This window comes from Apodemus sylvaticus, chromosome 12 (assembly GCF_947179515.1).
Source record: "Apodemus sylvaticus chromosome 12, mApoSyl1.1, whole genome shotgun sequence".
Classification (NCBI taxonomy): domain Eukaryota; kingdom Metazoa; phylum Chordata; class Mammalia; order Rodentia; family Muridae; genus Apodemus; species Apodemus sylvaticus.
This window is the reverse complement of record NC_067483.1, coordinates 39,814,172-39,830,176: the sequence shown is the minus strand read 5'-3', so window position 1 is coordinate 39,830,176 and position 16,005 is coordinate 39,814,172. Positions and strand designations below refer to the sequence as shown.

The 16,005-nt window shown below is 52.7% G+C and overlaps 1 protein-coding gene across 4 annotated transcripts in view; it reads right to left on the bottom strand.

Annotated features, from left to right (window-relative positions):
• The window catches only part of Plekha6 (pleckstrin homology domain containing A6), a 141,014-nt gene that overhangs the window by 3,777 nt on the left and 121,232 nt on the right, over positions 1 to 16,005 (bottom strand). For 3 of the 4 annotated variants that reach the window (XM_052200048.1, XM_052200049.1, XM_052200050.1), the window contains 11 exons: positions 15,692 to 15,841; positions 14,576 to 14,671; positions 13,080 to 13,191; positions 12,668 to 12,807; positions 10,394 to 10,523; positions 10,117 to 10,220; positions 7,549 to 7,725; positions 5,965 to 6,132; positions 5,753 to 5,886; positions 5,136 to 5,281; positions 608 to 731 (listed from right to left, as the gene is read on the bottom strand). In XM_052200048.1, coding sequence (XP_052056008.1) covers positions 616 to 731; positions 5,136 to 5,281; positions 5,753 to 5,886; positions 5,965 to 6,132; positions 7,549 to 7,725; positions 10,117 to 10,220; positions 10,394 to 10,523; positions 12,668 to 12,807; positions 13,080 to 13,191; positions 14,576 to 14,671; positions 15,692 to 15,841 — 1,473 coding nt within the window. In that variant the 3' untranslated portion in view covers positions 608 to 615. Of the gene's footprint in view, positions 1 to 607; positions 732 to 5,135; positions 5,282 to 5,752; positions 5,887 to 5,964; positions 6,133 to 7,548; positions 7,726 to 10,116; positions 10,221 to 10,393; positions 10,524 to 11,620; positions 11,771 to 12,667; positions 12,808 to 13,079; positions 13,192 to 14,575; positions 14,672 to 15,691; positions 15,842 to 16,005 lie in introns of all 4 variants that reach the window. The other variant, XM_052200051.1, reaches the window with a different exon arrangement.

Below are 16,005 nucleotides of genomic sequence, written 5' to 3'. Positions count from 1 at the left end.
GCTCCAGCCAGCTTCTCTGGAGAAGACGCTTCGTTACAAAGAGCCGGGGAGCCATCCCTTCCCTAACCTGGAAAGAGCGCAAAGGAGGGTAAGAAGTCGGGGGGTTTCCCCACCCACTCCATTCCGGACACAGGCTCTGTGCTGCCGCGGGGGCGAAGAGCAAGCTACTTTAGCGCTGTCTCCCCCAGCTACATTAATGCCTGGGAGTGGAGACACAGCTCTTAGGGTTCTGTGGCAGGCTTGCTGTGGATCTCGGAGGGGGTAAAGGGGGGGGGGAATGAAGCCGATTAGCAGACCGGAAGTATGGGGTGGCAGATACGGAGGTAGGGGGCCAGGGAAGGACCTTCCCGAGCAACAGACAGGTGTGGGATGAGCACCATTCTCTTCTGCTTGCAAAGAAGCAGAGTCATCGATAAGAAGCAGCAGCACCAGTCACCTGCAGCCAGTACTGCTCAGAGACACTGGTGGCTCAAGCGAACAAATGGAGGGGGACACTGCGCACAGGGGACCAGGATGGGGAGAAGCAATGGGAGGGCATCATGACTCAGTGGGGTGGAGGAAGGGCCCCCTCCCTGGGGTGCATGAAATACAGTAGAAAAGTGCTTACGTCAGAGCTCAGACCCGCATGGTATGGCTGCTGTCGGCGCCCCGGGGGCGGTCAGACGATAGGGGGTTGACTGGTGGAGTCGGGGAAGCAGGGGAGGTGGGAGGGCTTGGGGTGGCACATTGCACTGGAAACAGAAATGAACAGGGGAGTGAATAGGAGACAAAGGGTGCTAGGGAGGAGACTGGGCGCCCAGAGCAAGCGAGGCCGCTCCCTGAGCAGGGAGTGAGGCAGGGAGGCAAGCGGAGAGAGAAGAGGCGGGCTAGGAGCTGGCTGAAGCAGAGGCAAAGCCGTCCTTAATTCCCAGGGTGCAGTGGAGGATAGTGAGGTCCCTGAGGAGACCCGGCCACACCCAGGCTCCGCTAAGAAGCAGGGTGATGGTGCTTGAGGCTGAACCCCATTCTGGGATAAAGACTCCCTTCCCATCTGCACTGGGAAATGCATATTCTACCCTGTGCAGACAGAATGAAGGGGGCCCAGCCGCTTCACACCATCCACGGCAGCTTCACCCATGATAATGATTAACAGTGCAATAAAATCACACCAGTCCACTTAGCAGAGAGGTAGGACAGCCACCAGGATGAGCATTTCCAGAGAACACGGTTTCCTGACTAGCATAAAGTCATCTCTGTCTTGGCATGACCGCAGGCTCAGAAGGAAGTTCCCCCACGATCACGTGAGAACCTGTTCTGACTGACCCGGCAGAGGACCTGCAGGCCACACTTGGAAAGTCGTTTTGAACTTGGTGACGTTTGGACTGATGTGACTTTACTTTCTTATCATCATTTCATGTGAAGAACAGCCAAGGGTGACAAAGATGGTGACAGGAGAGTCCTCTAGAACACCAGACTCTTGCACATCCTCAGTATAGCCAAGGCAGCAGGATGGCAGAGTGAGAGTCCTCACTTGGGCTAGGAGAAGAACCAGACCTCGGCCAAGAGTCACACCGCATCTCTAAGGTGCGCCATTCAACTTCTAACTCCTTGCTTCCTACCCTGGCATGGGTGTCCTCACCTTCTCTGAGCTCTGGGCAACACAGGGCCTGCAGCTCCCGCTGTTGCTATGGGTTCCTGCTGTTGCTATGGGCATATCCTCAGTGTGTGCATAGCCCAGGTTGCTTCCAGTGGTCGTGAACTCAGGTCTCCTTCATATAATGCCCTTTGTGCCCGGGATCTGACAGCATCACATGGTTACACATCTTACACAGCTCAATGTGCGTGTATGTGCTTTCAAGTCTCAATACTTCCATGTGATCCAACATATCCGTCACCTCATAGGCAAAAACACTCACAAATGCTTCCCAACACATTCATGTGGATATCACCAAAGAAGTGTTACTCATGGCTCATGTTCAGATTCTAAACCTGTCAAAAACCCCTACAAGAAATCAAGGAGGATCCCTGGGAAGCCAGACTGTTCTAACATCTGGCTAGGACTGACAGAGTTTTGTGGGTCTGGTCACTGCTGTTTACAGATCTAAGAGGTGTTGGTGTTCTGAGCCCAACAGGTTGGAAATAGAAAGCTGGGGCTGGAAAGGGGAGAGAGGGGGTATTGGAAGGCCCTGCATAGCTCTGAGAAGGCACAAATGAAGAGAACTCCTGTGTGAAAAGTGAGGATGATGTGTGAGCAGGAGGGAGCACACTCAGACACAGAAAGAGTCACACAGGCGGACAGACGGCAGCTCCTGGGCCTATGCCTTCTACAGAAGTCAGGAGCACAGGGATCCTGACAGCATTAACTGGGGAAGGAAAAGACAGTTATGTGAATAGCATCTCTTTGGAGAAACAGACATGTGAAATATATGTTGACTATACCCACCAGAGCGCTTTAAGTTCAAGTGGGTGGTAAGCACACGTTAGACAGATGTGACACCACAGAGCATGTACATCTGCATGCGTGAGTAGCCACACATGTGTCTGAGTGCATTCACCTTCCCTCCTTGTGCACAGACATGTTTACAAGTGCTATAGAGTGTACACTGTGCACAAAATTTAGGATAGACCATGGTATTCCTGACACACGAAAAGCCAGTCACGGCAGAGATGGCTCCGTGGTTAAGAGCACTGACTGCTCTTCCAGAGGTCCTCAGTTCAAATCCCAGCAACCACATGGTGGCTCACAACCATCGGTAATGAGATCTGCCGTGCTCTTCTGGTGTGTCTGAAGACAGTTACAGTGTACTCATATATAACAATAAATAAATCTTCAAAAAAAAGCCAGTCACATATAAATATGTACATTCATAGATGTCATCTCCACTTGCATAGCGTGCGTGTGTGTGCGCACACACACAGATTCATTCCCACATTTCCCCTCAAACACACCCACACACCGATCATCTAAACACACACAGATGCACATCTGCCAACATTGCCAGATACATGACATCTGTGCCAGGCACACAGACTCAGAAGTGCCACACCATCTCGCATGGTGTACACTGAACAGCTTGGTAGACTTACAAACAGAGCACTCCTCACTGATTAGGTTGTCCATGACACACACACCCATGCCAAGCCTGCTGCTCTTGGGACCTATGCCCAGCTGCTCTCCCTCCCAGTGTCCTGGGTATGAAGCTCCGCCCACACTGCTAGTCCACACCCACATGCCCAGGATTAGAGCTTGCTCTAGGGCCTCCAGGCCATGGGCCAGGGATAGCGGGATAGCGGGACAGCGGGCTAGGTCTGAGGTCTGGCCCTCCCATAGCCATTTTTTGAATTGTTGGAGGTTTTGGCAAAAGCACAATGACCGTTTGCTTTCAGCACACAGACCCTGAAATGTAAGCCCTTGTGTTGTCAGGGGAAATCGGAGAGACCCCAGAGGTTTGTTTCCATGAAACCTGGATTGCTGGGTAACAATGCAAAAAGCCAGATCTGTGGCAGGGAAGGGGGAAGTTTTTAAGCATCGTATGTGCTACCTACCCTCTTGAAATAGGAAGTACCTTTTGCCCAAAGCCTGTGGAATTTGACTTAAGTTCAATTTAGGTTCAAGTTCCTTTAGAAAAGTAAGGAGAGGTCACAGACAGTGTCCCTGTCTGTAGCTAAACTGGTTCTGCTGCCTTAGCGACAGGAAAGGAGACAGTCCCTCAGAGCTCTGGGCACCTGTCTGTGCAGAGCCTGACAATGGAGCTCCTTGCAAACTCCAGCGCCTCCCCAGCCCTCTATCCTGAAGTTCATTGTTCCCTAATCAACAGCAGGATTAACCGATACCTTATTTGTTGTGACTGACAGCCCCTGGTTGTAACGTACAGAAGGTTAACTGATACCTTCTTTGCTGTGACTGACAGCCCTCTGGTTGTAACGTCCATATATCAAGCTAGAAACAGTACAGAGGGTGTCCTTTCAACTTCAGCTCTTACTGACCCAAGCATCTCTGCCAGCACAGCAGCACCACCACTGTCCCAGCACTAAACACCGGGCCCTGGTGAGAGGCTGCCTTCTGCTGCCTCCGACCCCTGCACCATCTGAACTGAAGGCAGGTGTTCTGGATTTTACCAATGAGGAAATGGAGGCTTGGAGCCCCAGCCCTTCCATGGCCTTCCTGATTCCATCTTTACTTGCTTGCTCCTGCCTCGTCAGGACTACCATAGCTGTGACCTGTAACCTGGTCTCTCTGACTTCTACTGGTCACCCTAAGCCATGGCCGATTTCATATCATTTCTCCTCACTGTGGCCACGAAGTTCACACTTTGTGGGTATGGTGGTGTGCACCAACAATCCCGGCATTCAGAAGCCTAAGCAGGAAGGTCTTGGGTTCCTGGCAAGGCTGGGTTACATAGCCAGTCCCTGTCTCAAAACCGAAACAAAATAAGATGATCCTACTATGTGAGGATGAGCTAACCACTACCTCATTTTCCCCTCCCATCCATACAGACTCCCCTTCGTTGAAAGCCCAGCCACATCCCCCTCCTCCAGGATGCTACTCTAGCCTGTGGACGTCAAGCCAGTTGACTTCACCACTATGGTATCTAATTGGGACCTTTGTGTCAGTGTGAAGTCACTTCATCTTCCTAGCAGGTCTCTTCTTAGGAAAGTTAAGTTGGATCAGCAGCCAAGATGGAAATGCAATGCTCTCAAGTCCTTGTCTGCCTTGTCTCTTTTGGGGTGGGGGTGGGGGGAATCATCTTTTCATTCTTCTGTTTGCATGTAACAAGGAAGAAAAGCAGAAGGAAGACTAACACCCAGTCCTCTCACCCACGGCAGTAAGCAAGCACGCTTATGCTCCTTAGGGAAGCGCCATTGCCTTCTCTGGGACTCTCCAGCTGTAGATGGCCCCGAGTTCCCTGCAGCCTCTGACCAGTCCCCTATAAAGTGAGCATCCTGACAGCTGAGCTCCTGGAGGCTGGCAACTCTGGACCCTTCGTACTGAGCCTAGCACAAACCCAGTGCTTAGGGAATGCTCGGCCTAACCCTAAGAACTGTCTCCTTGGCCTGGCATCTCTCCTGAGCCTGCCCCCCTGGCGGTCCTGCACTTCCTCCCCTACACCTGGTCAGCTGGTGTCCCTGGCGGAGCGAGGCCCAGCCCCTCTCACCAGACAGCATGCGGCCCCTGCGGGAGGCCTCGGTCGCCAGGGCACAGGAGATTTCAATCCGCTTCTCCTGCTCCTGCAGCTGGCTCTCTGAGTCCTGGGGCACGTCCACAGAGTCCCCCTCGCCGATGGGCACCACGTTCTGCATACTGAAGAGGCACAGACACACAGACATGGAGGGAGGGACAGCATGGTCCAATTGGCTTGGGGTGGCCTGCGCTGAGGTTGGTGGGGAGGGCCAGGGGCCTTTGAGTGTACAGCCTCTGGTGCCCAGCAAGGCTGTCCCTAGGAGTGAGGGCGACCCTGGCAAGACTGTTGGGACCCCTACCCTCAGTTCTCAAAGGAGTTTTCAAAGGTTCAAGTGAGCATGTGGGGCAGCCTTGAAGGGGAGGAGGATGGGCAGAGGCACCCCGTGGTTAGTGCACAAGCCCAGAAGGTCTTTCTAGGGACCAGAGCAGCATCCTTATTTCTGTGAGATGTCTGCGTACAGTCTGCTGCCTCTGGCCACAGCTTCCATCTTTTCTACCCTGGGGAGGCAAGGTGCCTCCAAGACATCTAGTGCCCAAGGAACCTGGGTTCAGGGAGGGCAGTGGAGTGGCTGGCTCTCCTAGGCCTATTACCTGGATTTGGCAATGAGTGTCTTGATCCTCTCCACCTTCTTCTGCTTCTCCTTCAACTCCTCCGGGCTCAAGGGAGTGTCAGGTTCCACGTCAATGTACCGTTCGGGGATGAGGACTTTGTCTGGAGTGGAGAGCTGTGGAGAGCCTGCGGTCACCACCTACATCCCCTCCCAGGCCATCCTCCTGCCGCAGCCCCTCCCGGACCCACTCACCTCCTTACTGATGTCCACATCGTAGTGCTGCGGCTCCATCTCCATTTTGCGAAGCCTCGCGATCTCCTCCTGAGGTGTCTCGTAGGCCTGACCACCAGGTTCCTCGGCCCTCAGGGCTGCCTCCAGGTTGGAGATGTCTACTTCGTGGATGCTGCGGTGACGGCGCACCTGGGGGACAGCACTGTCATGACCAAATCACTTCTACCCATTTCTCCCTCCAGGCAGTTCTTTCTAGTCCTGTGTCCTCACCTGACCAGCATCCTTACTGTCCCTGTGTCCTCACCTGACCAGCATCCTTACTGTCCCTGTGTCCTCACCTGACCAGCATCCTTACTGTCCCTGTGTCCTCACCTGACCAGCATCCTTACTGTCCCTGTGTCCTTGCCCTGACCAGTATCCTTACCGTCCCTGTGTCCTCACCTGACCAGCATCCTTACTGTCCCTGTGTCCTCACCTGACCAGCATCCTTACTGTTCCTGTATCCCTGCCCTGACCAGCATCCTTACTGTCCCTGTGTCCTCACCTAACCAGCATCCTTACTGTTCCTGTATCCCTGCCCTGACCAGCATCCTTGATCGGGTTCCCACGGCTGGCACTGCAGAAGCACCCTCGCCTTCCCTCTGCTTGCTGACACCAGCCTACAGCAACGCCCAGAGGCAGGATCTCATCTGTGTCTCCTGTCAGTGCTCATAGCGTGCGCTGCACTCATGGGCAGTGGAAGCCCTGTTCCCTGTATTGGTTTCTGATAATTTCACACTTTGGAAGGTCTGACCTATCAACTTGAAATGTACGAAGGTAGGATTCACGTTACGCTTCCTCTCTATTTCTGGAACCTACTGTAAAGAAAAGTGAAACCTCCGGACTTACAGTGGTGTGGCTCAGAAAGCTCTTGCTTTCTCTTGACTCTATTTCCCTAGCTATAAAATTTGAAATCATTGCCATCAGTGGTGGGATTAAATGAAGGAATATGGATGATTGCCTGAACAGCACTGCTCGGGGAGCTACCGTGGATGTCTTCAGGGGACCCAGGCCAACGCTCAGCACACAGAAGCACGGCAGAATCACATAAAAGTGATCACTCTTTCCACACAGTGGATTTTGCACTATTCTCTACCTAGTTAATTTTTCCTTTTTAAGTGTGTGCATGCGTGTGTGTGTGTGTGTGTGTGTGTGTATGCACGTGCGTCCGTGCACATGTACATAAAGTATATATCTGTGGGTGCCTGCTGAGTCCAGAAGAGGGTGCTGGCTCTCCTGAAGCTAGAATTACAGGTAGTCATGAACCATCTGATGTAGGTGCCAAGAGTCATCTGTAAGAGCAGCAAGTGCTCTTAACACCAAAGGACTTTTTGAATACTTCATTTCAGCAAACACATTCCCCATTCATTTGGCATTACTTTCATCAAGCATCAAGAGGAAACACAACCGAAGCACTTCCAGCAGTGGGGTATCCCAGGAGCCCTGCTAGGGTGCCCTCAGTCTTCTCTCTTGTCAAGCTCCCTGGCCCAGGCTGCCCACGGACTGAGGGCAGCTGTGTGGACAGAGAGCAGGACCTGGGCCTTGGGGCAGCGGGGAGGACATTACCACTTTGTAGGCAGGCCGGGTGCTGGGCTCAGGGGCTGGGCTGGCTGGGAGCTGCAGGCTCCGCCGCTTTTCCTTCATGGAGCCGCTCTGATGCCGCCTCATCCGGTCCATCTGCTCCTCCACACTCATCTTCGCCTTGCCTTCTCCGGAGAACACAGCACTCTTGGGGCGCTCTTGCTGTAGTGGGGAAACATGGCTCTGCCAGGTGTTCCCCAGCCCACCAGCCTTCCCATCTCTCCGTGTGCTTGGAATATTCCTCCTGTGGGTAGCCCGCCCCTAGAGGACTGAGTAATGGTTCCAGAAAGACGTGTCGAATTTGTTCTGACCCCCGGAGCCTGCAAATACGATCTTATTTGGAAGCATGACATCATCCTAAATCAGGGCTGACTTAGAACCAATAGCTGTGGTCCTCATAAAGATAGAAAAGATGACAACACAGTGCAGAAAGGGGGTCATGTGACAGTGGGGGGCCGGGACTAGAATGATTCATCTACACGCAAGCAAGTGCTAAGTCCGGTTAACTGGATCCACACACAGGAGGGCGGCTGGGGTAGAGCCTCCCTCACACACAGATACCTGGGGAGGTGATATAGGCAAGAAATTGGCAAATAGAACTTCCTAGCTACAAATGTCAGCTACCCACTCAAGAATAAGGCTGGCTGACCCTGAGAGAAAGCCTTGGCTACAGACCTTGAGGCCAGAGAGACAGGCAGGACAGTAAGCCCCCAGAGGCCATGGAACTCAAGGTTTTCGGCCAGCGTGCACAGGACGCTGAGGATGATTCCCAGCACTGAGGAGAAAACTTGCTGGAGGCTGGACATCCCTTTATTCCTTCTAATTTCTCCTTTGGGGACAAGTAGGGTTATCTTGGAGCCAGGGAGATAGGTTCGTGGCAGGAAGTGTTTGCTGTGCAAGACCAATGACTCAAGTTCGATCCCTGCAACCCACATAAAAAGGTGGGTGCAGCCACACAACCTGCAACCCCAGCATTGCTACCCTGAGATGGGAGGAAGAGACAGAGAGAGCATCTGGACGTTCACAGGCCGGTTAGCCTGCAGCGTATAGTACAGCAACAGAAACAAGGGAGACCCTGTCTAACAAGGTGGAAGGGGAGAACGCGTCCCGAAAAGCGGTCCTCTGACCTCCACACATGTACACTGGCATCTACACACATGTAAAGAACAAGTAAATAACTTTTCAAAGGAAAGATTATCTCACGTCATTGTATTTTAGAAGCAGATGAACTCGTTTTCGAGTTCCATGTGTAGACAGGAATTTGGCCCCATAACGAGCACTATCTAGAGTTCCATGCACACTTGCTAGAGATGATTCAGAGGATGAGTTAGTTGCGGGCCTTAGTTTCTTTGTGTGGGGGCCGAGGTACACTGTGCACACATTTGGGTGAGGAGACACACTCACTTGTGCATGCCTAGGTAGAGGTTGGAGATTGACCCCGAGTGTCTGCCTCTACAGCTCCTGCTTACCTCTTGAGACAGACTGAAGTGACCCCGAAGCTCACTGTTTTGCCTAGCCTGGCTGACAGTGAGTCTCTTGTCTTTGCACCCCCCCCAATGGTGGGGTTACAAGAAAATGCTTTCATGCATGGCTTTTATATGGCTATTGGGGGATCTGAATTCAGGTCCTCATGCTGCTATAGCAAGAACTTTACCCGCTGAGCTACCCCTCTAATCCTGTTTGTTTCTTCAGGCAGGATCTCATCCTGTAATCAAGGCTGGACTTGAACTCACGATGTAGCCTCAGCCTCTCGAGCCCTGGGGTTGCAGGCATGAACCCCCAGGCCTAGCTGGAGATGTGGGGACTTGAGACTAAGTCTGAGTTAATAATAAATAGCTCAATGACATTTTAGTATTAAGGCTAATTACGTTATAAGTTAAGATTTTGGGTTCTTGGAATAGAATGAGAACTTTCCAAGTAGAATGGTGTGAAATCTGGCACTAGAGTTGTTGAATAGTGACCCCAAAAGATATGTCTAAACCATAGGCTCCCCCCATGCCTGATACTATGCCCCCTTTTTGGAAGAAGGTTTCTTCAGTTGTAATTAAGGTCATCATGAATTTAGGGATCCAAAATCCAAAGAGGGGTGTCATCACAAGAAAAGGAGGGGACATACAAGAGGAGGTGAGGTGCCTGATGGGTACTAAGCACTGCTGGGACCCACTGTTCTTGGGAGAGGTGTAGGACAGAGTCTCTGATTCCCAAAGGAGCCAACATGGGTGGTGCCTTGACTTTGGACTTCTGGCCCCTGAACTGGGAGTAGAAAGCTGTGTTGTTTTAAGCCACTAATCTGTGTGGTAATGTGTCAATTCCCCAGAGCCCTAGGGGACTAACACTGTGTACTTCACCCTGATCTCTGTTCTCCCAGCTGCGTCCTGCCAACAGCATGCTATGACAATGCTAAACACTCTCACGCATCTATGACGCTCATCTTCCTTGACCCTTGACATGTCCACGAAGGACCCTTCTCCCTCCCACGTGTTCTACCTTCCTCTTCAGTTCCGGGTCATGACCACTGGGCACAAGCCCTCGGAGCCTGCAGCGGGCACTTACCCGTGAGGAAAGGCCATTGGTGAGTCCGTTTGTGATCCTCCTCACCACTGCTGGGGTCAGCTCCTCCTCAGCGGGAGATTTTGTCCGAGGGGGCACAATGCCAACTACAGGGAGAAAGAGCAGCCAGTGGGAAGCCTTGTGGGAAGCAGGGCCAGAGCACCTGCTTCTTGAGGAGAGGCCTGATTGCTCTCCCCACTGAGGCCTGGGGTAGGTGAGCACACTTCCCCCATGAGGAAGAGCCTTAGCCATACTTAGGCAGCTGTGGGCTGAAGCATACCTTTGTCGAGAGAAGCCTGTTTCTCTGCCTCCACCTCTTGTCTGGTGGGTACCAGGCTGATGTCTCTGGGGGTATCCAGGGGTGATGTCTGGCTGGGGTCTTTCTTGCCTGATTCATAGCCTGATTTGGGCTGGGAAGAAGGGGTGAGAGGACGGCTGATGTTAGGGTAAATGCTAGAGATTTGGCTTCCTTAATGCCTTCCTTCAAATCCTTTAAGATAGGGAGAACGGGGAAATTGTGCACATGCTAGCTGATAAGAATGACTCTGAGAAGTCTCTGCCCAACCCAGGTAACTTGGAAAGCCCAAAGAAGCACAGATTGTCTGTGGACTTTAGATCATAGGAGGAGTTACCAGAGTGGGCTTAGAATTTGTAATTCTAAGGTCTCTGAAGATCCTGCTGGGATCCATACAGACTAGTCAAAAGAATCTGGTTTCCTTGGTTCCAGGAGTCTGAGGAAGTATAAAGGATGTTTGTCTGTGGGTTTATGGAGACATGAGGCCCCAGACACACCATGAGCAACCTCTTCCTATTGTACAGGCAGAGATTCTAAGCCTCATAGAAAATTCAGAAAATAAGAATAAAACTAGAGCCTGAAACCCCAGCAATCACCTAGCTGGAAGTCTGGGTAATAGGTAGCTCTTGTCCACTTCATGGTTTAGCACTTATGGGCAATGCCAACTATTCTGCCTGTCTCACAAGGTCTCAGCTACACAAACCACATTAGCCAAGCCTAGCTAGAACACAGGTCTCTCAATAACAAACAACCAAGTATAAGTCTAATTATACACTCTGTTCTGAGTCCTAAGGACACAGGTGAGAAGCCAGATCAGACGCAGGCCTTATACTATTTGCCCATGAGACGCAGTGAGATCATGCCAGAGGCAGAACAAGAACAGAAAACTGGAGTCTGAGGTGGGTGAGGGGCAGCAGAGACTGGAGAGGGTGTCACTCCATCTCCTCTGGTTTCATCATGTGGCTAGGGATTTGAACCTATGACCATCAAATGCTCATGAGCCAGGGTTGGGTAGGATTGTAATTCATTTTCCCACTGTCCCCAGACAACAAAAGGGAAGCTGGACTATAAGACCATTCCCCTAGGGGCCAGAAGGCTCAGAGCTCTGTGGGAATGACAGTAAACAACCCCAGTGTTCTACCCTACCCCTTGCCAGGGTCTTCGTCCCATACTGCACGGTCCCACCCTCCAGAACCCAAGGATGCTGGGTACCTGACCCTTGGCTGTCTCGCCACTGCGATGCCAGGAAGGGGAGTTGGGGTATGGCCAGAAGCGGCTCTCATTGGGGAGTGGAGGGACGGTGGGAGGAGACTCCAGGGGGACGTAGGCTTTGGGGAGGGGTGGCCGAGGTGGGCCAGGTTCCTGAGGCAGAGAGAAGCCAGAGCATTAGGAGGAAGAAGAGCAGCCTCTGTGAGAGCAGAAGAGAGAGTTAGCAGGAGCCAGAGAGTCTCATCCAGTGAAATGTGCCCCAGGACTGGGCACCTCACCCCAACCCTGGCCTGGCAGAGCCCAGATCCACTGGCAGCCCTCGGCCTGGCCTGTAGACCCTCCTGAATGGAGACCCCCATCCCCCGCCCACCGCCCACCCTTCTATACCACAAGCTCCACAGCATTCCAAAGCCCCCTCATATATCCCCAGCCTGCTAGGACTTCCCCATGCTCTATCTCTGCCTCCTCTGTCTCTCTTGCCTGCACTCCATTGGCCTTACACTATCCAGATGCATGGTGAACCCATTAAGTTCTACCCTGCCTTCCCTTGGAGTACCACAGTCTGACCCATGTGCCTCATTGCTGGGATATAACTGATGTCTCCTGCAGGTTGCAGCCTACTACGAATTGGTCCCTGTTAGATGCTGTCTCTCTGAACCAAGGGCCCCGGGGCCTGCCTGGATACCTTTTAAAGAACTTTGTTCCATCTCATGAGCACTCACTGACTGACTAGCAGACAGCTCCCGACACACCCCGTCAACCCCCTCACCTTGGGACACTCCTCGTTTAAATTCCCGTTAAGTACAGGGGCTCTTTGCTAACCATCTTGGGGTTCAGGAAGACTTCCTTGTGGGGCAGCTAAAGAGGGCGGGTGGCGATGGGAGTGGACATAGGGGAAACCAGTGTGAGAATAATTTGGGATACCATGAGCCAAACGCTAGGATGGGGCCCTGGGAAGGGATAGCAGACTGTGTGCCCTTTTAGGTAATCAAGACCTGGCCTTCTTGCGGCACCCCACCCCATCTTTCTTGTACTGTTTCCTCAGCTTACCTCACTGGACCCTGGCTTAGTGGGGGAGCCCTGAGAGCCAGACACCATTGAAAAGGGGCTCAGGGGACTGGTAAGGCTGGCAGAGCTGAGAGGGCTGGCTGGGCTGTTGGAGCTGTAGGTGGCTGAGGGTCCAAGTCCTCCTGGGAAACAGAAGAGAGGGGTAAAGAGTCGAGGAAGCAACGGCGCTGACTCTGTATTCACATAGAGGCAGGGGTGGGGGGAGGAGTTCAGGCTCCTCCATGGATGCTAAGCAGGCCCCTGGGCAGTGAAGACAGCAAACACAGTTGACCCCATAGCTTCTGATGTGTCAGAGAGAGCCAGCCTGAAGACCTGGGCTCGAGGTTAGCTCTAAAGTCACCCATGGCTCCTTTGGTGTGAGTTGGCAGGGGTGCAGGAACGCTGGGGTACCGACCTCTGTGCTTGGCTGTGTCGGTGCCCCTCGAGGGGTTATTCTTCCTCAGCCCTTCCATCACATCCTGGATCCTCCAGATCTCCTTCTGGATTTGCCGACTGAGCACCTCGTTCTGAAACAGCCGCAGAGAGAATCAAGGATGGGCCGGCCCTGCCCTCAGCCTGGAGCTCCTGAGCAGGAGGCCTCGGAACCCCAGGCTCCCACCTTCGCATTCCCCTCCAGGGTAGCTATCTTTACTATGGGAAGTCTCAGTCTCTTTAATGTAAAATGTGTCCACAGAAAAGCCAAGGCCCCAGAAGCAAGAGTGAGGAACCCCTACTGAAGCCCCCCGGGGGTCAGGAGACAGGTTCTGTTCTCCATGGGACAAGATCTCCAGCGCTTTTGGTCCTTTTTTTGCCCCCACATCCCAACAGCCTAGACACGAGCTACATTCTGTCCCAGCTAGCTCACATTCTGAAATCTGAACAGCTGCCACATATTCTGGGTCTTAGTACCAGGCACCGCTCCGAGTGCTCCGTGTGTGCTAACTCATCTCTGCTGCAGGACTCCAAGCTACGAGAGGCAGCGGTTCCTGCCTCCGGGAGAAGAGACTGTGTCCTGGGCCACCCACTGAACCACACAGCCGGTGTCTAAGGATGGGTCTTTTTGACTCAGGAGCTGGTGTGCTGGCCCATGGCCATCATCCCTCCTACAATGGGCACACTTGAGGTGCAGCCGGCCCATGGGGTGCATTCGTATCTGGGTCCTCACCACCCTCCCCAGGTGGGGAGGTGAATTTTGTTATCAGGAGGGAAACACGGTGCTAACCACATCCCTAACCACATCCGAAGAACAGAGTTTGCCAAACCAGCTGGAGAAGAGTCCGGGCTTGGTCAGAGGAAAGACAAGGGGAAAATAAAATAAAACAAAACTCTAGTCTCCAATACCATCCTCCTTCAAGCCTCCTGCCCCGTTCCTGTGCCCAGAAAGGAAGCCTCGCTGCTTCTAAAGCTGCATAGATGGCTCCTGAACTGTCAGCTTCCCCAGTGTCTGGAGAGGTATTTATAGCCACATATCTGTTTTTAAATCCTTTCAGCGGTAGAATATCCTGCTTCTAACCTAGGTCTCCTACCTCATTAGCTCCATCCCCTGCGAGTCGAGAAGAATATTCTTATGTTGTCATCAAGCTAAAAGTAGTCTTAAGAGACCTGAGTGTTTCCCCCCTTTCTTCCATCTCTCTCTCCTTGCCCCATCTCTCCCTGTTTGTATCTGTCTCTCCTCTCTCTTCCTTCTCTCTCTCTCTCTCTCTCTCTCTCTCTCTCTCTCTCTCTCTCTCTCTCTCTCTCTCTCTCTCTCTCTCTCTCTCTCGGTCTGTCTCAAGACCAGATCCTTGTCTTATATTGACACGGGTAAATCAAGAAAGGCAGCTGCTTTGTTCTCCGTTACCACACCGGCTAGAGACAATACAGAGAATATCTTGTGCCCCCACCCCACCCTCTCAGGGGGCCCCCTTTCACCTGGATATCCAAGTTGAGCTGTTCCCAGAGTTCGTCATGCAGGGCAGAGACCTCAGACTCGAGGTTCTCATACACCACTGTACTGTTGGTCAGTGCCTGTGGGGGAAAGGGTTACCAAGTGTGAGGGTTCATCCAGTTACTTGACACCCCTCTGGGTGTGTCTGTGAAGGTGTTCCCAGGAAGAGCTAACTGGGGAGGGAAGGTTGCGGGTAGCACCATCACACAGGCTTGGGTTCGGGATGAATACAAAGGGCATGGTGGGGTGAACACCACAGTCTCTGCTTCCTGACTGTAGATGCGAGTGATCAGGTGCCTTGCGCTGGTCACCATACCTTCCCAACAGCGATGGGCTATATTCCTTCAAACCGACTCAAAAGAAACCCTTCTCCTTGGTGCTGCATTTGCTAAGCATTTGTCACAGCAGTGCAGTGAGAAAGGCAACTACTATATGGAGGAAGCTGTCTTCAAAAAGTCTTCTACTGCTGCAAAGGGGTCTGAGGCCGGGGTCTGAAGTCTGGCAGGAAGGGAACAGGCTGGGCACTCTGAGGGAGGCTACCACCAACCCTCCTTCCTAGAAGGACCAGGACACACCCCATGGCAGGCTGAAGGAAAAACTGACTTCTTTCAGGTCAAAGGTTCCCGACAGTACCCTCCTGTTCCACTGTCTATGCAGGGATAGCACCCAGAAGACAGTGTTTCTTCTCTTCCCATAGAGAGCATCCTTCTCATCACATCCAGGAAAGGCTTTCCTAGGCTACTGTGACTCAAACAAGCTCTGTTGAATGAAGGATCTGCCTTAGTTCCCCTTCTGACAGCATCAAGCTTGCCAGAGCCTACGTCTACAAGGCAGAGGGCAAAGTGGGCAGCCGATGGGCTAGACAAACCGAGGACTTCAGTAACCCTCAGCCACACGCTGTCCCAAAGGAATCCTGGAACAAATGCAGCCTGTGGGTGACGAGATCGCTTTCTGGGTGGAGGTGCTTTGGAATGAACAGAAGGCAAACTTGCTGCCTGCGCATGCCCTCTGCAGCAGGGGTGCCTTTGCAACATCCCGCTTCTGAGGTCAGGGCAGCAGGAAGGGGCGGTCAGCAGCCATAGCCCCTGTGCCCCGATTACCGTGGTCGCCTGTGACAGCTCCACCCGGATGTTGATGAGCTGGTTCTGCAAAGACTCCTTTTTGTGCAGCAGCTTCTCTGGGTAGGCGGGCTGGCTTCCAAACATCTCCAGTTCCTGGTGGGTTCCCATCAAGGCACTTTCTAGACTCTCCTAAAGGAAGGCGGGAGGTGTCACAAGCTGCCCGTGACCTTCTCTAGGGTCTTCGACAGCAGGTGTCTGAGTTCCTGGTAGTTCAGATAACTTAGCAGAGGTTATTCCCATACTGGCTACTTACTGTCCTCAGGAGACAAGAAGTCTGAGGACAAAGATGCACC